The following is a 25,671-nucleotide window of genomic DNA, read 5'->3' as shown; positions in this document are numbered from 1 at the left end:
AAAAGTTAAGACCCGACCACGTGTCCCTAAAACGGCTCATTCAAACACGCCCCCACATGTCTACGTCACGGTGAGGGGAGATTTTCATAGCACCGCCCAAACGTTTTATTCTTGCTATAATGCTGTTGCTGCCGCCGGCGCCATGTCGTGGACACGCAGTGTTTCATTGTGAAAGCAAAACAACTTGGTTTGGGCTTCCAAAAGAGGACACAACTAGAAATCAGTGGTTAATTTGTATTTACAACACTGTTCCAGAACAATTCAAACCAAATATTAGAGTGTGTGCGGCGCAATTTACGGAGGACTATTTCCTGAAGCTGGAAGCGTAACCTACAATGCTGTCTTGCACAAAGGCTGTCTCTATAAAATGGGGCAATTCCAACTTTGCAAGGACAATCTGGTGCTTCTGACTCACAGCCTGTAAGTACGTTTCTGCCATTGACTATTCAAACGCGAGTTTTGAGCTGTGTAGACTAGCTCTTGTTGTTTGTTGTTTGTCGTTTCTCCGTTCACAAATGCAGACATGGTAATGTTTAAAAGACAGTATAAGTCATTATAATCAGTAATTATGCTGGATGCAACAAATGCCTCGTTTGTAATGGGTTTTATTGTTTTTGTGTCGTCGTCCTGGGACACGGCATCACAACATGGGAAGGGGCGTAACATTTCCGTCTCACGCTTGAGGTATTCGGCCAATCACAACTCACTGGATAGCTGGCCAATCTGAGCATGCCTCGCTTCACAGAACGATGAGCTTTGTAAAAATCGACGCGTTTCAGAAAGGAGGACCATAGAGGAGCAACAATAATGTGCAGTATGTGGAAAATAATGTGTTTTTTGAACTTCAAACCATATAAACACATTGCATTACACCAAATACACAAAATAATGTTCTTTTTAGCAACATCATATGACCCCTTTAAGAAGTTTCAAAGCAGACCTGAAATGAGCAACCCGGGGAGAGATACCAACTGACCAACCAGCTCTACTTGCATCGGGGGATGAGAGGTGGATGCTGCATCATCTAGGCTATCTGCCACTTTGCAGACGCCACCAGTTTGTCAGTAAAACAGAAAGTCGTGTCGCTGGGTCATTCTACTCACACGGCGTTCCTGGCCCTTGGTGTCAGGTGCTGAAATTGAACATCAAAGCCTGTTCAGACAGAGACTTCTGCCTCCTCACGTTTTGATGCAGCAAGTCTGACGTCAAGCCAGTATGACAAACCTAGGCAAGCTTCAGCTCCCTCGTACATCACACAGGTTTCCCCAGGGGGCCTGGGGGACAAAGCTGATGCTGCGCACCCTTCACCGAGTGCTTCGAAGAACACAACGTCCTCTTCCATTGTGAGCAATGCCGCAGGAACCCTGCCTCAGTACATCGAACGTAGTTCCACTGAGACCATTGACAAGAAGTCTGGACTCCCCAGCCTTTCTTGTTGGCTCCTCAGGTTGTTTGGCTTGGCGATTCATCTGATTGGAGCAATTCAGTCAGGCACAGACATATCTGTTGCCTCACAAGAACCATACCTGCAAGTGTAAGCCATTTCATCCTAGATTCAGGGTGACTAGTAAGGTGTAGAGCTTGCATATAGCACCCTTCCCCTCTCTGAGGTGGTAATTTGCACTCTTGAGTCCAGTTCAGTTCCTTTTATGAACCCTGGACTGCCTTTCCATCGTTAGCAGCGAAACTTGCTGCAAGAACCCATTACTTGTAAGTATTGCTCGAGTGAACTCTCGTAATGGATTGGTGCTCCATATGTTGTGACTCTCAATGGTGGTCCCATATGTATATTAATCCACTGCCCTGTTCCTAATAAGGATTCAGTGTTTTCCCTAGACAGACTTCTTAGTAGCTCTCCTTCTGAGTTAAGACACTTTTCGACTCATCAGAACAAAATGAGTGAGCAAATGCCATGCTGGCCTATTTATACCCGAAGATCCGGGGAGTGGCCAGCTGTGCAAATTGTTTTGTACATAAAATATATGTTAAAACTAAAGTTAAAGGTTAATAATCAATGCTTGAAATGCCATCTATAAAAATATGTATTTTAAAAATTGTATTTAATTGTCATTCCCAATTTCTAATTCAACATAATATTGGACATGGCCAATTCAATTTAAAATACTAACTCTACTGAAAGTAAATTAAAGTGTTATATTGCTGTGTACCTCCGCCACATGGCTTTGAGCAGTGCGACCACTTCCTGAGAGCCCACTCAAAGTAAATTGTGTCGTCCTGAGGCAGGGTGTTCTCCATTGATGAGAGCGGATCTTCTGGCAGGATGTATTTGTATGAAAGCGTGACTTTAGAAATGCTCTGAGACTGGACCTGGAGAAGATGTTTGATACTGGTGAAGCATGTTCATTTTTAAAATACATTCTGTTGACTAGATTTATCGGTATCATGTGATTTAATCTGTCTGTTAATAGTTTACCCAATGATGAAAATTAAGTCATTGTTTACTCATCCTGGTGTTATTCTAATGCGGTATCCCTTCTTTCTTTTTGGGCCACAAAAGGATAAATTTTCTTTTGAAAATATACTGCTCATGCTTGACCACATAATGGCAGTGGATAGCGACCAGCATCAAGCTTTTTTTTTTTAAATAAAAAAGCCACAAAAGTATCACTGAATGGTCCCATGTGACACGTCACATACTTTAAGTGTCCCGAGCGTACACAATAGAGTTTGGTGGAAAACACAAACTAAAATTTAATGTATAATTTTTTTTTAAAAAATTTTTTTTAAATAAAAAAGCCACAAAAGTATCACTGAATGGTCCCATGTGACACGTCACATACTTTAAGTGTCCCGAGCGTACACAATAGAGTTTGGTGGAAAACACAAACTAAAATTTAATGTATAATTTTTTTTAAATCTGCCCTAGGCCATTGGTCTGTACACAACTGTGCTTTCCTTATAACCACAGTTAATTTCAACTCACCCAGGAAAATCACACGTTGTGAGAAATCTAGATTACTAAACATGCAAAATAAAATACAATCCATGTACTTTCTTCTCTGAGCTGAATATATATGCTGTGTTCACATCTATCAACTGTCCTTCTGACTGGCACCTGACAAAGCGTTCCTATGGAGATATTGAACTCACTGATGAAAGTACATTGACACTTTTTTTAAAGATTTCTAGGCTCTGAATTTCATGTTGTGCTTTTATTAATTTTGATTTCTCACATGGGTGCACTTGTGTGACCTAACCGCTGACCTAACAGAGTCTCATGAACACAGCCATGCACAAAAGACCAATGGCTAAGGTCAGGATTTTATTTAAATAATACAATCATTTTAGATTTGTTTTTCACCTAACCCTATCCTACACCCTCAGAACACTTGGAATGTATGATACGTGTAACATGGGACCATTCTGTGATACTTCTGCATCTTTTGCGTGAGCAGGGCAGGGCATGAAAGGGCATCCTTTCATGGTCTGAAAAAGAAAGAAGGGCAAATGCCATTGGAACAACACCAGGGTGAGTATGACTGAATTTTCTATATTTGGTGAACTATCCCCTATCCATTATGTACTGCCCTTATTAACCCTGAAAGCTCTTTTGATTTATTAATTGTCCACTTCTTCTGGTAATTTTGGCTGATATAATGCTCATACTTTTTTGATAATGCTCATTCTTACCATAATGAGAACTCCATATTTGAGTGGCCCGGTGGTCTGGACCGTCTCCATGTCGTCATTGTTAGTGTACTCCCATGCCACACCTTTCTCAATTACTGTACGCGACTCAGGAAAATCACCCTCGTCGTTCAGGAAGATATGATCTGTGGCCTGGTTCTTCACCGCTAGCAGAGGACAATTTAACATTAGGAAAGTCTTAACTCCATGCAGTCCAATTTATGCACTGAGTGAGACAAAAACAAGGATCAATCTTTATCAAGCTGATTTTATATGCATTTCTTGTACCTATAAATCACAGTATTGGGAAGGCATTACTTCTAAGCAGCTAAGGTGCTTCACAGCTACTAAGCTGGAGTTCCTAATGTTCTCAGTGCCAGGAGGAGTCCAAACCTCTCCATCAATAACAAACAGTGGGACACTGAACAGCCAGACACTTGAATTATGAGGGCCAGTGTCGGAGTAATTAATCACACAGGCATTTGCTGAGAAGGAGCTTCTACCTAGAATATGCAGAGTTCCTTTGAATTCTCGGATCTGTATGTGGCGTGCTCCTCTAGGAATCTCCAGTATCTTCAGAAAACCTAAGAATACAATTCACAAAAATAAACATGAGATTTGAGAACTGAAGAATTTCCTGATTGTGGTGAAATTTTAGAATAAATCTGGGTTGGACACCCTGAGTGAACTTCACAGGTCACATATGCAGACCTGCTCATGGAGTCTGCAGCGAGGGAAGAAGCTCACCTGGTTTCCTCGTGCTGCGGGTGAAATTTCCTTTGACAATCTTGCAGGTAGAGTTGTCTCCTCCACACATGCCACACTTATCGTCCTCTAGTTCCGAGGCTATAACATTGTCACAGCCCACTTTCTGTGCAGAGAGTAGGGTTTAAGAGAACCAAGAATATATAGAGTATATATATATAAGCAAATTCAGAACCTCTCTGTTTTTGAATCCATTCAAAGTGATTACTCAGTAATTTAAAGGTTTTAGACATTAAGAAATGATTAGCACTTTTAAACATGTTAAAATGTTTAAAATCATGTAAGTTAAGACTTTTATAAAAAGTCTTAACGTTTTATAAAATGTATAAAAATTGTATACTTTAACAATTATACAAAATATTTACAAAATTGACAAATATATTTAAGACTTGTCTTCAGAGCAAATGTATTTTTTCTTAGTCCTTTAGCAATTTGTTGAAAAAAATATTAAAAACCATACTTATTATTCATGCTTATATCTGTTCCTCTTCAGGAACTCGAGCTGCGTCAAACGACGCTTTGGGGAACGCCTACAGCGTAACTGTCACGGTTTATGAATCCATTGTGTTCTTCATGTCACGTGTACTTGTGTAGGTCTGTGTGTTACATGTCTCCTGGTGTTTCTGGTATTTGTCATTGTTCTGATTTGGTTTCTCCCATTGTCTCCCCCCCATCGATCTGTCTGATTTGGTTTAGCCCTCATTATTTTGTATCCCCGTCACCTGTTCTCATTACCCTCTCCAGCTGCTGCTCATCTTCTCTTGGCTACTTAAACTCACTGCAATCTCTCCTGTTTGTCAGATCGTTGTTTAATGTCAGTGGATTGTTTCATCGTGTGTTCGTCCTTGGAAACTCTGGTTTGTCTTGTCTTGATTATCGTGTCTTTGGATGTTCTACGTTGGATCACTCTTCACCATTCATCACCACGCTGACCATCAAAGTCCCTGCACCACCTACCCATCCGAGAGAGTTCATTCATCCTTTCTGTTCATTTCTGCCATTTCACGTCTGTCAATAAACTGGTTACTTGCATCTTTGTTTCCATCATCCTTGTGTTTCATAACAGAACGATCTGACCAACATGGAAGCAGCAAGTTCCAACCCTTCCATGTTGGAGGAGTTCATTCGGGCCAGCGTCTCTCGGATGGACGCTCAGGAGAAGAGCATGAGTGAGTCAGGACAGACCATTCGTGATCTTGTGGTGCAGGTGTCCAAGCTCACCCAACGAGTTCAACAGCTACAGGTTCCCGCTGTGCCGCCCACACCGCCCACTCCCCTCGCACCATCCAGCGCCGCCTACCAGTCAGAGCCCCGATTACCAACTCTGGCGCTCTACAGTGGTGAGCCGAACTTTTGCCGAGCTTTCCTCACTCGTTGCTCCATGCACTTTTCATTACAGCCGAGGACCTTTGCCACCGAGAAGAGCAAGGTGGCATTCGTGCTCACCCTGTTGACTGGGAAGGCAGCATTATGGGGAACAGCGGTGTGGGAGAACCAGGATCCATGCTGCGCCTCGTTCCAAACACTCTCCGCCGAGATGAAGAGGGTGTTTGACCGCGCGGTCGCCGGGAGAGAGGCCGCGCGGGTCCTGGCGGATCTCAGACAGGGGGAGAGATCCGTCTCCGACTTTTCCATTGAGTTCCGGACCTTGGCGGCAGAGTGTCAGTGGAACGAGGAGGCGCAGTGGGACATGTTCCTGCATGGGCTGGCTGATCGCGTCCAGAACGAGATCTACGCCCTGGATCTACCCGCTACCCTCAACGGACTCATCGACCTGGCACTGCGGGTAGACGCTCGACTCTCCCGAGCCGAACGGCGGAGGTTACCCGTTCGGCTTCCCCCTGCGGAGACACCTACAGCTCGAGCCAGCGGCGGGGACGCGGTCAGCCCCGTCTACGATCCCGAGCCCATGCAGGTCGGGCGAGCTCGGCTTTCTCGGGAGGAGAAGGAGAGGCGGAGATCCCAGGGCCTGTGTCTGTACTGTGGGGCGGCGGGGCACTTCGCCTACAGCTGCCCGGTAAAAGGGCCAGCCCGGCAGTAAGTTTGAGGCTACTGTCGGGTGGGATCTCCGCTGATAAGACCTCACCCAGATCGACCTCCACACTCCTCCCGGTGAGACTTAGATGATCAGACTGCACTCACGACTGCTCTGCACTACTGGACTCAGGGGCCGAAGGTAATTTTATGGACCATTCCTTTGCACGCCGGACTCAAGTCACACTTCAGCCCCTCACTCACACCATCGCTGTCCATGCCCTCAATGGTCAAACTTTGCCCACCATCTCATTCATCACTGAACCCATCACACTCATTGTATCTGGCAACCACACCGAAACCATTTCATTTTACATTCTGGACTCCCCCCTGGCACCCATTGTCTTAGGACACCCCTGGCTCATTGAACACAACCCCCGGATTGACTGGCAGCTTAAGACCATATCAGAATGGAGCAATAAATGTCATGAGTCTTGTCTTGTGTCTGCTTGTCCGTCTGTCTCTGTTTCTGTGTTTCAGGAGAAGGCAGTGGATTTGTCTAACGTGCCCACGGAGTATCTAGACCTGAAGGAGGTGTTCAGTAAGTCTCGTGCTGCTTCTCTCCCTCCTCATCGTCCCTATGACTGTGCAATAGAGTTACTGCCAGGTGCGTCTCCGCCCAAGGGCAAGTTATATTCACTTTCAGTTCCAGAAAGGGAGGCCATGGAGAAATATATTTCTGATTCTCTAGCAGCGGGGTTCATTCGACCCTCCTCTTCTCCAGCGGGGGCGGGGTTCTTTTTTGTGGGGAAGAAGGACGGATCTCTGCGACCTTGTATTGACTACCGAGGGCTGAATAATATCACGGTAAAGAATACTTATCCTTTGCCGTTGATATCTTCAGCTTTCGAGAGGTTGCAGGGAGCGTCAGTCTTCACTAAATTGGACTTAAGAAACGCTTATCATTTGGTCCGCATTAGGAGGGGAGATGAATGGAAGACTGCTTTTAACACCCCCAGGGGGCACTTTGAATACTTGGTCATGCCCTTCGGTTTGTCCAACTCCCCAGGGATCTTCCAGGCACTCGTCAACGACGTGCTGCGAGATATGGTCGATCGATTCATATATGTCTACCTGGATGACATATTGATTTTTTCATTATCTCTCCAGGAGCATGTGCAGCATGTTCGACGAGTGCTTCAGAGGCTGCTAGAGAATGGGCTTTTTGTCAAGGTGGAGAAATGCGATTTTCATGCACAGTCTGTTCCTTTTCTAGGGTACATTGTGTCGGCTGAGGGAATGCGCATGGATCCTGACAAGGTTATGGCTGTGGTGGATTGGCCAACTCCAGATTCCCGTAAGGCCCTACAGAGGTTTCTGGGGTTTGCCAATTTCTACCGGCGTTTTATTCGCAACTTCAGCCAACTAGCCTCTCCTCTGACCGCCTTGACCTCCCCCAGAACGACGTTCAGGTGGTCAGACGCAGCAGAGGCTGCGTTTGCCAAACTTAAAAGCCGCTTTGTTTCGGCTCCCATCCTTGTTACCCCTGATCCATCACGTCAGTTCGTGGTGGAGGTTGACGCGTCAGAGGTGGGGGTAGGTGCAGTGTTATTGCAACGCTCTCCGACAGACGACAGAATGCATCCCTGCGCGTTTTTTTCTCACCGTCTATCGCCTGCCGAAAGTAACTATGATATTGGTAACCGAGAGTTGTTGGCAGTCAAGTTAGCATTGGAGGAATGGCGCCACTGGTTAGAAGGGTCGGGGGTACCTTTTATCGTATGGACCGATCATAAGAACTTGGAATATATCAGAACTGCTAAAAGATTGAACTCCAGCCAGGCTTGGTGGGCACTTTTTTTCGGACGTTTTGACTTTACTCTTTCGTATCGCCCGGGTTCCAAAAACATCAAACCCGATTCTTTATCGCGCATTTTTGACCGGTCCGATCGCCTGTCCACTCCCGAGTGCATTTTTTCGGAGACACTTATTCTCCACACTCACATGGGAGGTCGAATCGAAGGTTAAAACAGCCTTACAAGGGGTAACGCCTCCGGTCGGTTGCCCACCGAACCGTTTATTTGTGCCAGAGGGATTACGGTCCGACGTCATTCAGTGGGGGCATTGTTCCAATGTGGCTTGTCATCCAGGAGTCAGTCGCACCACACATTTGGTCAAGCAACGATTTTGGTGGCCTCGTATGGCTCGCGACGTTCACAATTTTGTTTTGGCTTGCTCAGTTTGTGCCACTGGTAAGACTTCTAATAGACCCCCGGATGGGCTCCTTCAACCGCTGCCGATCCCTTCGAGACCCTGGTCCCATATCGCACTAGATTTTGTCACCGCCCTCCCATCCTCCCAGGGTAACACGGTAGTTTTGACCGTGGTGGACCGGTTCTCGAAGGCGGTCCATTTTATTCCCTTGCCCAAATTACCCTCAGCCAAGGAGACAGCGGTTACAGTCGTTGAAATTTTGGCTAGAATTTTGCAAATTATTGGGGGCGACTGTTAGTCTGTCATCTGGGTTTCACCCTCAGAGCAATGGTCAAACTGAGAGAGCCAACCAGGATTTGAAGAGAACGTTGCGATGTATGGTTGCCAAGAATCCTTCCTCGTGGAGCCAACAACTTTCTATGGTGGAGTACGCCCACAATTCGTTACCAGTATCATCCACGGGCCTATCCCCATTTGAATGTAGTATAGGTTACCAGCCACCAATTTTTCCTAGTCTGGAATCTGAGGTCGCGGTCCCCTCCGCTCACGCCTTTGTCCAGAGGTGTCATCGCACCTGGACTAGAGTCCGCGAGACTCTAGTCCAGGTGGGAGCGCGCACCAAGGACAGGGCCGATCGCCACCGGTCTAGGCCTCCCGTATACGTCGTTGGTTCCAAAGTGTGGCTTTCTACTAAGAACATTCCTCTCCGATCCGTGTCTAATAAGCTTGCTCCGAAATTCATTGGCCCGTTCCCTGTCACCAAAATCATTAGTCCGGTGGCAGTCCGCCTCAGACTTCCTCCAGTGTACAGGAGAATCCATCCCGTGTTCCATGTATCCAAAATCAAACCCATTTTTTTTGCACGCATTAATCCGCCAGCCCCGGTTCCTCCACCGCCGCGACTCGTAGATGGGGAACCCACTTATTCGGTCAATCGTATTCTGGACTCAAGACGGAGGGGACGCGGATTCCAGTACTTGGTGGACTGGGAAGGTTACGGTCCGGAGGAGAGAAGTTGGGTACCTGCTAGAGACATACTGGATCACTCCCTTATTGATGATTACAATCGACAGGTAAGGGAGTCTGGGAACGCCAGGAGGCGTTCCTAGGAGAGGGGGTACTGTCACGGTTTATGAATCCATTGTGTTCTTCATGTCACGTGTACTTGTGAAGGTCTGTGTGTTACATGTCTCCTGGTGTTTCTGGTATTTGTCATTGTTCTGATTTGGTTTCTCCCATTGTCTCCCCCCCATCGATCTGTCTGATTTGGTTTAGCCCTCATTATTTTGTATCCCCGTCACCTGTTCTCATTACCCTCTCCAGCTGCTGCTCATCTTCTCTTGGCTACTTAAACTCACTGCAATCTCTCCTGTTTGTCAGATCGTTGTTTGATGTCAGTGGATTGTTCATCGTGTGTTCGTCCTTGGAAACTCTGGTTTGTCTTGTCTTGATTATCGTGTCTTTGGATGTTCTACGTTGGATCACTCTTCACCATTCATCACCACGCTGACCATCAAAGTCCCTGCACCACCTACCCATCCGAGAGAGTTCATTCATCCTTTCTGTTCATTTCTGCCATTTCACCGTCTGTCAATAAACTGGTTACTTGCATCTTTGTTTCCATCATCCTTGTGTTTCATAACAGTAACTGGCTCTGAATATCAATAAAATCTGTCCAAAAAAGATCGGAGGGGACGTCACGGGCGAGGTGACGTAATGACGAGCTGGTATAAATGCAAGTGCGTTGGAACCGGCGTCAGCTTTCTGTCATTCAGCTAAGCGCGCTGTGTCTTGTGAGTCTTATTTACCGTTATCTGTCTGTTTGTATCATGTATAAGCGTGACTTCAAAGCGAAGCATGGGATAGGTGAGGATAGGTGAGGCGCAATACAGGCTGTGCGTTCCTCCATGCAAACGTTATTTGTGTGCGGAGGATACACACAGTCCGGAGAGGGCTCTTTCATTAGCGTTCCCCGCGGCGCTGGCCCCGCTTCCGCTGAGGCGGAGCGGAGACGGCGTTCGTGGGGTTCGCAACGGGATCTGGCAGAGGGATCGGAGACGAGCGAGTCTCTTTCTCCATCCTCACCTGCCGGATCCCGCGACCGCTCCCCGAGTCCAAAAGCATGCCTGGCGGTTTCTTCCCCTCGGGCAGCGGCCGAGGCGCTTCTCTTGTCTTCCTCTGAGGAGGTTGACATGGGAGGCGCCGAACGTGTCGCACCCCCTCTTTCACCCCAGTATGAAGAGCTTGTGGAGCTGATCGCTCGTGCTGTAGCCAAGCTCAATATCGACTGGCCGGCCGAGTGTTCGGTTGAACCGCGGAGAGGCAAACTAGATGAGCGTTTCCTGCGGTTCCAGACCTCACCTCCACACCGGAGCCTGCCCTTTTTTCCCGACCTCCACACTGAGGTGTCGAGGTCGTGGGGAAAACCCTTCTCGGCTCGCCTTTTCGCCCCCTCACCTGGTTACTGCGGCAGTGTGATGGGACGAGGGAGCGTGGCTACGGGACGATGCCACGTGTGGAGCAGACGCTTGCGAGCTATCAGCATCGTCCCTGAAGGCTCCGACCTTGCCCATTAAGCCGCTGCGTACATCATCGGCGCTGGTGGGCAAGGGGTACATGGCAGCGGGTCTGGCCGGTTCATGCCTGCACACCATGGCGGTGTTGCAGGCATACCAGGCAGACCTGCTCAAAGATTTGGATGAGGGCGAGGGAATTTCTGCAGAGGACGTTCGCGAACACCGCAGAACCGCTGATTTGTCTCTCCGCGCCACCAAGGAGACCGCCCGTGCCATTGGGCGGTCTATGGCAGCCCTGGTGGCGGCGGAGAGGCACCTGTGGTTGACCCTGTCGGACATTAAAGAACGCGACAGGGTCTTCCTCCTGGACGCCCCGCTGTGGCCTTCTGGCCTGTTTGGTGACGCTGTTGATTCGGTTGTCAGCAGGCACCAGGAGGCAGGCGGCGGTGTTCCAGCGGTTTCTCCCTCGCCACTCTCCAGCTCTCGGGGCTGCTGGGCGAGAGCAGCCCCTGCCGCGTGCTGGCTCCTCACATAGGGAGGCGCAGAAGGAGAGCGTGGCCACCCGTGCGCCTCCTTGTAAGCGGGGTGGAAAGAAGGGTGTGCGGCCGAAGACCTCTCAGCCTAAGCAGGATCTGAGGACCATGCTTCAGGCAAAGAGGTCTTTGACCAAGAGGCCCTGATGGTGGTGGACTAGGGCTTATGAGGGTAGCCCTCGCTGGGGTAGAGCAACGATCGCTGCAACACACAGCGATCGTCGCTCCCCCAGCACCCTCAGGAGATCGTTCTGCCAACCCTGCCACCTACGGTGCTTCAGGGCGCAGCGGTCTCCAGCGAGCGCATATCTCAGTTTCTTCCGCCCGGGACCGTAGCGTAGCTGAGATACTCGCCATCCATTCGGGGGTCTCTGGAGCTGCTAGTTCGGTCGTTCCCTGCCGGTTCGCCGCTTCAGGGCACAGAACTAGCCGCTCTGATTACACCAGAGGCCAGTCTCGAGAGACTGGTTCCCTTAGTTTCGCAGCGTGGAAACTACTGCCAAATGTGTCTCGATGGGTCCTGCGCACTGTAGAAAGAGGCTACAGAATTCAGTTTGGTTCTCGTCCGCCTCAATTTCACGGGGTGATTTCCACGTCAGTGGGCCCCGAGCAGGCTCTGTAATGGAACTGGTGGTACATACTCTCTTAAGAAAGGAGGCCATCGAGGTGGTTCCTCCTCTCGAGAGGGAGTCCGGGTTCTACAGCTGGTACTTCATAGTTCCAAAGAAGGATGGAGGGTTGCGTCCCATTTTAGATCTGAGGCATCTGAACTGCTCAGTCAGCAGACTGAAGTTCAAGATGCTCACACTCAGGCAGGTCACGTCTCAAATCAAGTCCGAGGACTGGTTTGTCGCGATCGATCTAAAGGATGCATACTTCCACGTCTCCATTCTTCCCTCTCACAGGAGGTTCCTGAGGTTTGTTTTTGGGGGCGAGGTTTACCAGTATCGGGTACTTCCCTTCGGCCTGGCACTCTTACCCTGCACTTTCACGAAGTGTGTGGGTGCCGCGTTAGCTCCGTTGAGGCTACAGGGCGTCCGCATCCTCAATTACATCGACGATTGGTTGATTCTCGCTCAGTCAGAGCGGAGGGCGGCTCAGCATCGAGATGCTGTTCTCGCCCACATGAAAGTGTTGGGGTTAAGACTAAACGCTAAGAAAAGTGTTCTTTCTCCAGTACAGAGAACCACTTACCTTGGCGTGGTGTGGGATTCAACCACGATGCAGGCACGTATGTCTCCTGCTCGGATCGAGTCGATCCTCACAGAAGTCGGGAGAATGAGAGAAGGCCAGCCACTCACTGTAAAGCAGTTTCAGAGACTGCTGGGTCTGATGGAGGCTGCGTCCAACGTTATACCTATTGGCCTGCTGTACATGAGACCCCTACAGTGGTGGCTCAAGACCAAGGGGTTCTCCCCGAGGGGAAACCCTCTTCGCATGATCAAGGTCACGCGGCGGTGCCTACGTGCCTTGGACATGTGGAGACAACCTTGGTTCTTGTTCCAGGACCTGGTGTTGGGAGCTCCTTGTCGCCACGTAACGCTAGCGACGGACGCATCCCTCACCGGTTGGGGAGCGGTCATGAGTGGCCACCCTGCCCACGGTCGGTGGAGAGGTCATCATCTCGCCTGGCACATCAACAGGCTCGAGATGTTGGCCATGTTTCAAGCTCTGAAACACTTTCTCCCAGACCTGAGAGGTCACCATGTGTTAGTTCGCACCGACAACACATCGGTTGTCTCCTATATCAACCACCAAGGAGGTCTGCGGTCGCGCCCCCTGTACAGGTTGGCACACCAGATCCTTGTGTGGGCCCAGGGCAAACTCCTCTCACTGAGAGCTGTTTATATCCCTGGGCATCTCAACGTGGGAGCAGACACCCTGTCGAGGCAGGGCGTGTTATCCGGGGAATGGATGTTTCACACCGAGGTGGTGAAGCAGATTTGGAGGGTGTTTGGCCAGGCCCAGGTGGACCTCTTCGCTACTCAGGAGACAGCACAATGTCCCCTCTGGTATTCTATACGTCATCCAGCTCCCCTCTCATCGCTCTGCTCCCCGGAGTTCTGGAGAGAGTGCGCCGGGACAGACACCGGCTGAGGTCCTCCTAAGAGAGGTCTGCCTGCTTCCAAGCAGACCCTCGGTCGGTGGATTGTGGACGCCATCCAGATGGCATATGAGTCTTCTGACCTCCCCTCGCCCTTGGGAGTCAGGGCTCATTCCACTAGGAGTGTGGCGGCCTCCAAGGCCTTTCTCGCAGGTGTCCCAATTCAGGACATCTGCAACGCTGAGGGTTGGTCCACGCCTCTGACCTTTGTCAGATTTTATGGCCTGGACATGCGAGCCACTCCAGGTTCTTCCATTCTCTTGCCCTAGCTGTGCTCCGTTTGGATACACACAGGGCAGGGGTTTGGAAGTCTGGGGCCGTGGGTATCTTGTTCCCCAAAGCGTCGTTTGACGCAGCTCGAGTTCCTGAAGAGGAACGTCTTGGGTTACCTATGTAACCCCAGTTCCTCGAGGGAACGAGACGCTGCATCACGGGGACACATCCGGCATCCCTGCCAGCGCTTGCTTCATTCTCGAAGCTGACGCTGGTTCCACCGCACGTGCTTTTATACCAGCTGGTCATTACGTCACCTCGCCCGTGACGTCCCCTCCCATCTTTTTTGGACAGATTTTATTGGTATTCAGAGCCGGTTACGCTGTAGGCGTTCCCCAAAGCGTCGTTTGACGCAGCGTCTCGTTCCCTCGAGGAACTGGGGTTACATAGGTAACCCAAGACGTTTTTAAGTATGTTTACATTTTTACTGGAAAACAAGACAAGAATACTGATGAAGAAAACTAAACAGAGCATTCCACAATTTAATCTGTAACTGCAAGCTTTTGCTTTTGAGTGTAATCCATCATCCATGGCAATAAATGCCTTTATAAGGGCAAAGACAACAGTGCTATTGACCAGCAATTTTGCATGAAAATGTATGCATGGATGGTAAATTTACTCTAAACTTAATCTTAATTCTAACCAGAACCACTGTTTGCCAATAAAATCAATAAACATCAGTAAAAGGTAGGAAACACTCTTGAGCACACAACTGCATGGAAACAACACAGATCCCATCTTTCCCTTAGTGAGTGCCAGTGCTGGTGCACATTCAAACCCAGCCTTTTCCAGACATTTATATCCCTCTCAGATTATAAAGCAATTCATCATGGAATGCACTTCATTTTTTTAATTCCACTAGCAAAACACTGAGATCTAAGCATGTACTTCATCAATCAGGACTTTGCAGTCATGTATTCCACCAATAACAAAACTAGCTAAACACAGACCAATGAAGACAGCGTCCTGTTCTATAGAATCAACAATTTACCTGGCAGTGAGAAGTGGAAAGGCCTCAGAAGGCTGATTAGGCCTGATATTACTCATTCTATGGCATTTTGGAGGATGAACTGCAGTGATGGATGGTTTGTGTGGGTGTGTTTGAATAACCTTTACCTCACACTCCCCACGCACACACACGCTGTAAGGGTCCTTGTAGGAACAATGTGTGCCGTCATGCACCATTCTCTTCATGGACACCACATCTCCAGTTTCTTTTGACTGGCAGTATAGTTGACATCTCTCTTCAGCTGTCCAAAAAACAAAAAACAGACCACAGACAAATTAATTCAATTCATAGCAGTTCATATTTGTAGTTTGAGCACACTGTAAGAATCTACAGACTGGCCCGACCCAGATTATACTCCACAATAGATGCATGATCATGCACATATCCACAAATGGATTAATTATTATAGAGAAGAAGAAAGTCAACAGTTATGTTTCATTTGGGATGATCACATCCTGAGCAAATGGTGACCAATTGTAGAATGTGAATGGGTGTGGGACACCGAGAACAATCTTAGAAAATATACAGACCACCGCTGTTACTGGAGCAACTTCATTAACATTATAGGTAGTAAACAGTAACTGTATAAAAGGTTTGAGCTTATGATGTTTGAGGTTAATTCTGAGCTTAATCTGAAGTGCTGCATGTAATTTGTCACTGCTATGCTGCAATAAGTTATTCTTCATCAAGATCTTTGAAGATCTTCATCATTTTTATTACAACACATACAGTACATATTGGCATGTTTTTGAAATCATATAATATATTGCTTTTGCTGTATTTTAATCAATTAAATTAAATATGTTCAATGCCATCACATTTACGTAGCACTTATTTTGACATTATGACAGTTTTTCTTTTTTGAGATTTCTGATGTGTTTTGAAGGATTCTGTTGCTTTACTCAAGCTGACACTTTAGAATGTTAAAATGAATGAAAAAAATAAATATAAAAATATAATCGTTTTGTATAATCATACAAATATATTTAAAATGCATGGATTGGTAAAGATTTTTTATGGTTAAGTTATATTTTTGATCCTGCTAATATGTTCATATTGTACTTTTCAGTGTAAATTATCATTTAAATGTTCAGGGTCAGCAAGATAAAAAAAAAACAAAAATAATAAATGACTTTTATTTTGGTAAGGATGCATTAAATTGTTCAAAAGTGACAGTAAAGATATTTACGTTACAAAAAGATTTGATCAACTAAATGATGTTCTTTTCAACTTTCCATACAACAAAGAATCCTAAAAATGAAAATTCAGCTTAACCATCACAGGAATTTTAAAATGACATTTTAAAATATATTCAAATAGAAAACGGTTCTTTTAATTGTACTATAACATTTTACAATATTACTGTTTTTACTGTATTTTTGATCAAGGAAATGCAGCCTTTGTGATTCAGCTGGCTGGGCGACACCTAACACGTTTGTGAGATTTTATAATCTCCGTGTCCTCCCGTGTACTTGCCTCAGATGGCCAGTAACACTGGAACACTGCTCAGTGTCAATCACGCTTGCTGCCCTATTCCCCTCTATGGACCGGATACGTGCGCTTTTATTGCTTCTCAGTTCAGTTCCCCGTGGTGAACCCTGTTGTAGTTCCTCCAGCACCCTCAGCAGTCAGGCGTGGCAGAGCGCCAGACGCCAGGTCCAGCACTCGTGTGTTTGCCCAAGGTCAGCCCTTGTGCTGGGCTAGGTGCCCGTGTGTAGTGATTCCCCTTCGGGTGATCCCACATGTGTATTCTTCCAAGGTACGGCTCCCCTCACGGTGAGCCCGTGTCTTTCCCTGGCAGAGACTTTCTGCCGTCTCTGCTGTGTAGTTATCTCACCCCAGGCTGGCTGAGTCTACCTCAGAGACTTCCATATGTAGTACTGCCCCTGGCCAGTCCATATGTGTAATCTCCACATGGTACCTCCTTTACGCAGGATGTGGCTTCCGTAGCGTTCCCATACTTGCGGTATGCTTTCCCAGTGTTATCCATACCCACTGTAAGGAACAGCAGTGGCTGTCATCTCTGCCTAAGCCCTGTCCTGTCATCCGTCCCAACTGGTGAGGGGGGACTTGCCGGCTTCCGCAGGGCACTGGAGGGGGTCAGCAATAGTGGTGTTTTCCAAGGGATCCCATTAGTCAGTCACACTGACGTTACATCAAATGTGACTGACTGATAGGGAACGTCTCGGTTACGTATGTACCCTCGTTCCCTGAAGGAGGAAACGGAGACGTAACGTCCTGTCGCCACAGTTGCTGTACCACCGCTGTACGGCCAGGGCACATAGTCTTGGCTCCTCAGCGAAAAACTGATGTGCGTTTTCACACGCTCTCCTTTTATACCTGCACTGTGGGGTGGGGTGCGCGTGGCGAAACACACACACCAACTGTCATTGGCTTGTTTTGTTAACACTCGAAGGTGATTGGGCTCTCAGGTGAGATCCCATTAGTCAGTCACACTGACGATATGTCTCCGTTCCCTGCCATTGCTGCTTAATCACATTTCCATGTGCCTTTCTTCCAACCGCTGCTGTCCAGCTCTTGGCTGAAGCCCTGCTCAATGACTGGGCCAAACTTTTGGCGAATGTTTCCAAGCATCTAAGAGCAACTCTTCAGTTAAGTAACAACCCTATTACTCTTTCTAAAGTCTTAATGTTGAAGTTACCAAATAAAGACATAAAAAATTATACCATAATCCTGAAGGAGAGATACAGACACTTTTTTCCACACAGTTTTGCTTTCATCCTTTCCATGAATTTATGTTCCATTTTCTTTGTTGTGCTGCATTAAAGTTTTGGTGGCACAACATAAAACTATGAGACTTATTTCCGCAGTGGGATAACAAAATTTAATCTCTCAATTCTGAGAAGAAAAGTTGGAATTGTGAGATATGAAAAAAGTAAGAGTTGTCAGATAAAAAGACGCTATTACATAACCACTATTGTGGAAAAAAATGTTTGTGCTAGTTAACAGTGCATTAACTAATGTTAACACAACTTTTGATCTCAAAAATGTACTGGTAAATGTTGAGATTAACATTAAGTAAGGTTAAGAAATGCTATAGAAGTAGTGTTCATTGTTAGTTCATGCTAACTAATGTAGTTAACTAATGTTAACAAATGAAATCTTGTTCTACGTATTACCAATATCACAAAATGCAGAAGCGTAAAGATATAAAATGCAAAAAAAAAAGTGATTATATATGGCACATAAAATACAAATACATATTTCTTAGCTCTTATGTTATGGAAACATTTATAGAAAAAGTAGCATTGTGAATAATATTTAAAAAGCACATTACTTTGAAAGAAAGATGAACAGGGTCCAAGACACATGGTAGACATCAGGAAGCATTAAAATGAAGAGTATAATACCATGTGACTGTGCCAATGTATTGTTCGCCAGCATAAAATGAGACTGAACAAAAATGGAAAACGATGTGGAAATGATCAACCCTAAAAAAAATCACTCACGTTCAGGGTGCTCGTAGGGCAACCAATGGTGTTTGGTGCCCTCATGCTCAAAGTGGGGGTTCCACATCTTGCACTGCTCCTCTCTAAAGTCAGCCAGGGCCTTTGCACACTCCTCCATGTTACAGAGCTGGAACTCATAGTTGTTTCCATAACAAGTGCGCCCCCCGTTGGCTGGACTACAACATAGAACAGATTTGCTCAATTCAACAGAGGTGAAATGTGAGAACATGAGAATACCACTTTCACCAATTTGAAGACACTCACATTGGGTTGTTACACTCTCGAGTTCGGAACCGTACTCCACCACCACAGGTACGAGAACAGGAGCCAAACTTGGTCCACTGACCCCAGTGGCCATCCTGCCTAAGAATGTCTGGTGTCAGCTTGATACAGTGACCCTTAAAACAGTGCTGGAGAAATAAAGAGAGAGGGAGAAAAGAATGTGAAAATGGTATCTGGTATTCTGGTTCTGGGTTTAGGCTCAGGTTCTGAGTATAAAGTCTAACCTTTCCTGTTGCACACTTGGTCCCATCAATAGGAGGGCCCTTCTTGGTCTTGCAGAAGAAAGGGTTCTCGGGGTGGCTGCACCACAGCTGCTTGCAAGGATCGTAGGTGCTGTACTAAAAGAAACAGTCATGCTCGCATTCATACACACAGACCATGTGACCAGTCCAGATTACATGGCCGTAATGGCAGGGAAATGGGAAAGTGGCAGAAGTCTTGGTTTTTAAAAAAAAAAAGTTTTTATTTTTATTTATCTTTTCTTGTTTGCAGATGAATTACCTGCTTGATCCTGCTTAAACAACAATATTATAGAAGATGCTTAACATACAAAGTGCAGTCCAATAGTCCAGAGATGTTTCTATTTTGCATTATTTTTCAAATGTATCATATTTATTTTACTTTTCATAACAGGAAATCATTAATAAACCATTAATGGACAACATGTTTTATTTAATGTGTCAAAAATTAGTTGCCAATACACAATCCTTAAGAATACTGAAAGTACAAATGTGCATCTATGAGAACAGTTAATAACTAATAATGAATACTTTTATAAATAATAATAAATATGTAAATCAGACAGATACTCGTGATGATTAAAAAGGAAGCAAGAACATATGATTGCCTGTACAAATAGTTATTACATTTGATCAGTCACCTAGAAAAAGTGCAGATTCTTAAATATTTTAACTTTTATTGAGATTTTATTAAAAATCCTCTATTCCTCTATTTGAAATGTAAAAAAAAAAAAAAAAAACTTTGAGGTTTAAATAAAAACAAACATTCCATAATTTCAGTATTATTTAATTATCTTACCTTGGACTGCCAGATTTACTAGTTATAAACCTATCTAGTTTATGTGGTTAAATGTGGAGTGAGATGGCATGTCAGGTTAATTGGTATGACAAAGTCTCTCTTTCACTCACCGCAGTGCACATCATGTAGCCCATGCCGAAGTCAAAGCGGCACTGGTCGTTCATAGAGTAATGCAGACCAGGCAGCTGGGGCAGAGTTGGCCATTCATGATCAAAGGGGTCGTCACGCAGACAGTCATATGTACTGCATGAGTAATAGTACTATCTTAGAATTTGTAATCAAGGAACAGGATGAATAACAGAATATATTCATATGCTACAAAGCAGGAAGTTACCAAAACCAAGTAACTCACCTGAGGTATCGCCTGAGCTCCTGTTGACTGCATCGGGACCAGTGAAAGCGGTGGAAGGCTGCTTGAACCAGAGGAGCCATTATACTCCCCATGGGAACCTCATCCCCACACTCATTCGCCTGGCCGTCGTGCTCCATCCCCAATCTGAATAAAGTAAATAACAAGCACACATTCACTCACTCAGTCTATAAAATCATAATCTGTACTGACTGGAAATGTGGGTGAGAGAATGGATATATGTAACTAACAAATATTATGCATATTATTATACAATATATAATATATTAAAATATATTATACAACATATATACACAACATCTTTGTTTGTGATGATATACGTACAAAATATGATCAAATATTTAGAAATGTAAATGACAGAACTTTCTATTTTTATTGATTGTTTTTGTGGCAGATAAATACTTCACTGATTAAAAAAAATATATATATATTCAAAGATATTACCGTCCACCCAATAGCTTCAATATAGTTAAAGGTGCACTAAGCAATATATGAAAAATACTTTTGACCACAGTGTTGGACTGAGTACCAAAACACACTTGTAGCCAATCAACAGTAAGGGGCGTGTCTTGTAATGATAGAGAGAAGAGAGCTCTCAATTTGAGTGCACAGGACGGATATAAGCAGATCAACATTAGATAGAGAGATGGCAGATAAAAAAAGAGGAAAATATAGGATGAACAAAACATTAAAAAGAAGGGTTACGGATCAGGCAAGAGGTAGGACCCGCGTAAATATTGGAGTAGCTTTCCATTGGTGGACAGAACTCAAGGAGCGGGAAGGCCTGGAATCGGACGCCGAGGTTGCGTTGTTTTTCTTCTTGATAGATGAGTAACGATGATTTTGCATTGTTTCACACAACTAATCTGTGCTGGCTTTTGTTTGAACATGCTTGTGTGTCATCTTCGCTTGTTTCCACGATCATCGTTATGCCAGGGTTGTGTACGTACTCGTGGGGTGGAGATCCTGTTGTGGTATGGGCGAGTTTGTTTTGGTGCTTTCAAATATCAACATCGTTTGGTAAAAATCGCTTAGTGCACCATTAACTTTTTATTTGTGGCATGAACTGTAAGTATTTAGTGGCTTGATTTGGACTGAACTGCTAGTTTTCATGATTAACTTAGAGCTTGACACTTTCATACTAGCTTCTCAAACACTGGTCGGTGGTGGCATATTGTGGAGGAAGGTTTTATCAAGTTTTTCTCACACATGTCCTGTCTCATGGGCCACAACAAAAGCAGACGAGAAGCCATCCTCATGGTTTAGAGTGCAACTTCTCACAGGGTGACACATTCCTGTCACAGGAGCATAACCTGCAAAGAGAGGGAAGATAAATTGTCATCAATGGTCTGTTGTTTATGTTGGCTCAAACTGGCAAGTCTCTCTGAAAAAAGAAAAAAACGTATGGTAAGATTACAGTTCATTCTCCCTGTTACATGAATTTGAATTAGTCTGCATATCTGAGATTCTTGATGTACTGTACATGCATCATGTCATGTTTACATGTAAGTTCATGGAATCCAAAAGTATTACCTTGCATGCCAGTGGGCCCAAACTCTTGTCTGGTGAGGAAAATGGCATGATCGTGGTATTCTGCATCATTCTTGTCCTCTTTTTGCTGCAGGAAGGCCCAGCGGCAGACATTCTCCAGACTCTGAGAAGCGTTGCCCAGCTCAATCAAGCCCATGGACTGGCAATACCAACACAAATCATAGGTTAATACCGGACACTGTTCATTGAAACAATTACAGTTTGATGTTAGCGTTCTACTTGAGCTTTCAGAGTTAATTAATTAATTCATTCATTCTTTCATTCAGTAATTAAATGCAAAGTGTTCCAAAGAATAAAGAAACTTACACCTGCTGGACAGGACTTTGGCACCAAAGTCAGTAATCAAACTTTTTCAGTTTCAGTATGCTGTTTATTTATTTTTTAAACAGTTTTTAATTTTAAGTTTCTTAGAAATTCAAGTCATTTGCATCCATTACAAAATAAATCCAAAATCCCAACTTTGAATCTACCTTGGCTACAATGGTGAAACTTTTACTTGGATTGAGATACCAGAATATACTTCAATACAATCTCTGTTGGATAGCTACTGGAGTCGAGTACACTAGATATTTTTTCATATATAAGATATTTTCGTACTTTGAAGTGCTGTTGATACAACCACAGTCATCCAACAAAGTTTCAGAAGGAAACTGGCTGATGCCGTCTTACCTTGGAGGAGCAGAGCATCATGATTCTAACCAGGACAACATTAATATGGGCACCCAGGGAGCTGTCCTGATAAATCTCATTCACCTGTGGAACAATTCATAAGAAATACAAAGGATAAACAAGTAGAAATGTGACGCAAACATAGCTTTACTACAGAGAGCCTGGACGTGACGAATGGATGTGTAATTCGTCTAGGCAATAACACGGCTATGAAAATTATGTAGGCAGGAAAAACTGTCATAGTGCCAGAGGCGATTTGAGAAGTTAGAGACTTTAACAGGAAAAAGCAGAGTTTACTGCCAGTGAGCTGAAAAATGCACAGCACTTACCCTTATAGTCACCTTGAGATGGATTTAAAGGTGAACCATGAACCCTCCCTTACAAAAATCAACCATAGTTTTACTAGAGTATAAATAATAATAATAATAAACAAACCATGGCTACTATAGTTAAACCATAGTAACCACAAATTAACCATGGTTTTGCTGTGCTAACCATAGTTTAACCATGGTATTTGTAGTAAAACTGTGGTTATACAAATGGTAATCATTACGGCAAAAAAAACAACAACAAAAAAATGGTTATTACAGTTTTACTATTATAAAAGCATGGTTAATTTTCATAAGGGCTGAGAAATCAGTTACTGGAGTCTGGACATGTGTTCAGATATTTATATATTTATTTATTTGTAGAAGCGCTATGTCTAATATACATTCAGATTATTATTTTTTTTAAATAATCAAAAATATACAATATAATTATAGGTAAATATTTGCAAGCAGCAAAAAAAATGACATGACATGTTCATGACATGTCTGAATAGTTTTAGCATGTATTTGGTCTTGCCAGACTCAAGACTATGTCAGACGCATGCTGACATTCAAGTGCGGACTTGCTACTGCCAACAGATACATAGATATGCTGCTGTGAGCATGTGAGATATGCTGCTGCTGAGGAAATAGACATACATAAATTCTCTAGGAAATCTAGACAGGTGGAGCTGGGGGAGGTGGAGGGTTTATTATAAATGTATCTATGAATAAATAAGCAAGCATGACACGCATATCTGCATCCCTTTATGAAATGACACATATTTGATCATTTTACCATGCTTACATATGACTTCTCTCCACTCATTTACACAATACCCTGGGGCAACCTGGAAAGGTGCTGATGCTTCGGCTAGATGACCAGAGTATTGAGAAAGAAAAGAAACACTGTACCACACACACACACACACACACACACACACACACACACTCATACACAAAGACAGTGACAGATGGATGACAGCTCGACTAGAGGCTGTTTAAAAATCTGATGGAGAGCAGACACTTAGCAAAAGAGAGACATTTTAGCTATAGTTTCCCCTAAAACACTCAAACCATCCCCAGAATACAAAAAGATACAATTGGATGCCTATTCTTCATAATACCACTTGTTTTGTCAATAAAACTAAATGATCACACTTTAGTTTACGGAGCAATTCTCACTAATAACTAACTATTATCTATGACTTTTGCTTCAATAAACTCCTAATTTGCTACTTATTAATAGTTAGTAATGTAGTTGTTAGGTTTAGCATTAAGGGATCTAGAATATGGTCATGCAGAAAAAAAAACATTGATATGTGCTTTATAAGTATTAATAAACAGCCAATATGCTAGAAATATTCATGCTAATAAGCAACTACTGTAGTTAATAGTGAGAATTGGACCTTAAAATAAAGTGCTACCAGATAAACTTTAGATAAGTGTGTATGTGTGGGTATTTAATCTCAGATTTGACTATAAGGAATACTAATTATAAATCATGTGTATACGCATTTACACATATGTACATGTTTTTAAAATCCTTTTGATATTTTAATATTTAAAAAAATGTAATATGAAAACAATTTATTGACATGTCAAAAATGTCTGATGAAAAATATACAGTACTTATGCATTTTAGAGCAACCAAATTATGAGTTTTAATGTATTTGATAATATATTTAATATTTCATTTTAATATTACATTAAAATTATCATTATTACATATTCATAAAAATAAAGATATGTATCCCTGTTGTTAAAGTAACAGTTCATTATCATTGTTGCTAAGCATGAAAAATATTAGTCTCTTAGAAACAGTGCCATGTAACCCTGTTCCCACCTGAAACCATGTATCTACTCAGGAACTCAGTAATGACAGCTCTGTAACCTGGCACATAAATTACTATTATCAGCACATACTCTCTTGTTTTTATTCTCTTCTCTCCCACACACACAAACACCTAATCACCTTAGCGGCGAGTCTCTCATTAGCACTGGCTGTCTCTGGCCCTCTCCAGGACCCTGTCAGTATTTCATTAGTCTAGATCTCTGCTTGTAGCTGGCAGGTAGATAATTGACGAGTAAGAGGCCAAAGTGCCAGAAAATCATTAGGACTAAATTAATAATGCAGCAAGGTCTTTCATCGGAGCTTGTCTTCTGCTTAGCAATGGAACCGCCGTGCAAACAAAAATGAACTGTGAGGGAATTATGAGGATGGAGGTCAGTTGCAAGAGCTTTGGAACTGCTATCCAGTCACTTGTATACCCAAAATATACTTTACACAAGTACAAGAATGACAACAGCTCTAGCTACACAAATTTCAAAATGTCAGAATGCAGTTCATAACGGAATGCAAATATGAACATTTTGAGCATTACTGCCACAAGGGGCACTAAAACGGATACTAGAGTAAATAGTTTTTCTTCTGTGGTTAGTTTTATTTATGCTTCATTGTAACTTTGATGAAGTTAGTATGTTTATAGTTACTGTAGCTACCTAAACAAAACACATCTAGTTTAATAGGGATTTGAAGGTAATAGCTACCACCACAGCAATGCGTTAAAAGTAAGTGTTAAGTATGTTCAGATGGTCTACGGGACATCGGTCAAGCATTTCAATCTGTTTTACGTGAAATGTCTGGCAAACAAATGAATCAAAATAAAAAAATGTAAAAAAAATCAGAAGGAAAGTCAGAAAATGTTTATTTGTGAAGGTTCAGCAGCAAGTTCATTGCGAGTCTGGTCTTGTCGAGGATCTCAAGTACATCAATCTTTCAGGTAGGAAGCCTTGTCAGGGATGTGAATGTAATTTCTTGACTTAGAGCAGTTGTCAGGGAGATGGATGGAGGTTTGGATCAACATCCAACCAAGCCCTAATGTATACAGTAATGCCAAATTCTTTGTTTGAATATGAAGTAATTCATGTGAATGTCTGTATGATA

The 25,671-nt window shown here is 44.1% G+C and overlaps 1 protein-coding gene across 1 annotated transcript in view; it reads right to left on the bottom strand.

Moving 5' to 3' along the window:
• The window catches only part of LOC306862666 (A disintegrin and metalloproteinase with thrombospondin motifs 2-like), an 86,690-nt gene that overhangs the window by 9,751 nt on the left and 51,268 nt on the right, over nucleotides 1–25,671 (bottom strand). Inside the window, exons 5-17 of the mRNA XM_079405590.1 lie at nucleotides 22,417–22,500; nucleotides 21,730–21,886; nucleotides 21,404–21,509; nucleotides 20,179–20,322; nucleotides 19,937–20,069; nucleotides 19,013–19,126; nucleotides 18,771–18,916; nucleotides 18,507–18,682; nucleotides 15,144–15,277; nucleotides 4,396–4,519; nucleotides 4,152–4,232; nucleotides 3,652–3,815; nucleotides 2,169–2,328 (exon numbers count right to left, since the gene is read on the bottom strand). Of these exons, the coding sequence (XP_079261716.1) occupies nucleotides 2,169–2,328; nucleotides 3,652–3,815; nucleotides 4,152–4,232; nucleotides 4,396–4,519; nucleotides 15,144–15,277; nucleotides 18,507–18,682; nucleotides 18,771–18,916; nucleotides 19,013–19,126; nucleotides 19,937–20,069; nucleotides 20,179–20,322; nucleotides 21,404–21,509; nucleotides 21,730–21,886; nucleotides 22,417–22,500 (1,723 nt within the window). The remainder of the gene's footprint in view (nucleotides 1–2,168; nucleotides 2,329–3,651; nucleotides 3,816–4,151; nucleotides 4,233–4,395; nucleotides 4,520–15,143; nucleotides 15,278–18,506; nucleotides 18,683–18,770; nucleotides 18,917–19,012; nucleotides 19,127–19,936; nucleotides 20,070–20,178; nucleotides 20,323–21,403; nucleotides 21,510–21,729; nucleotides 21,887–22,416; nucleotides 22,501–25,671) is intronic.

Source organism: Barbus barbus (genome assembly GCF_936440315.1).
Source record: "Barbus barbus genome assembly, chromosome: 43".
Classification (NCBI taxonomy): domain Eukaryota; kingdom Metazoa; phylum Chordata; class Actinopteri; order Cypriniformes; family Cyprinidae; genus Barbus; species Barbus barbus.
This window is presented reverse-complemented; position numbering and strand designations above follow the sequence as displayed.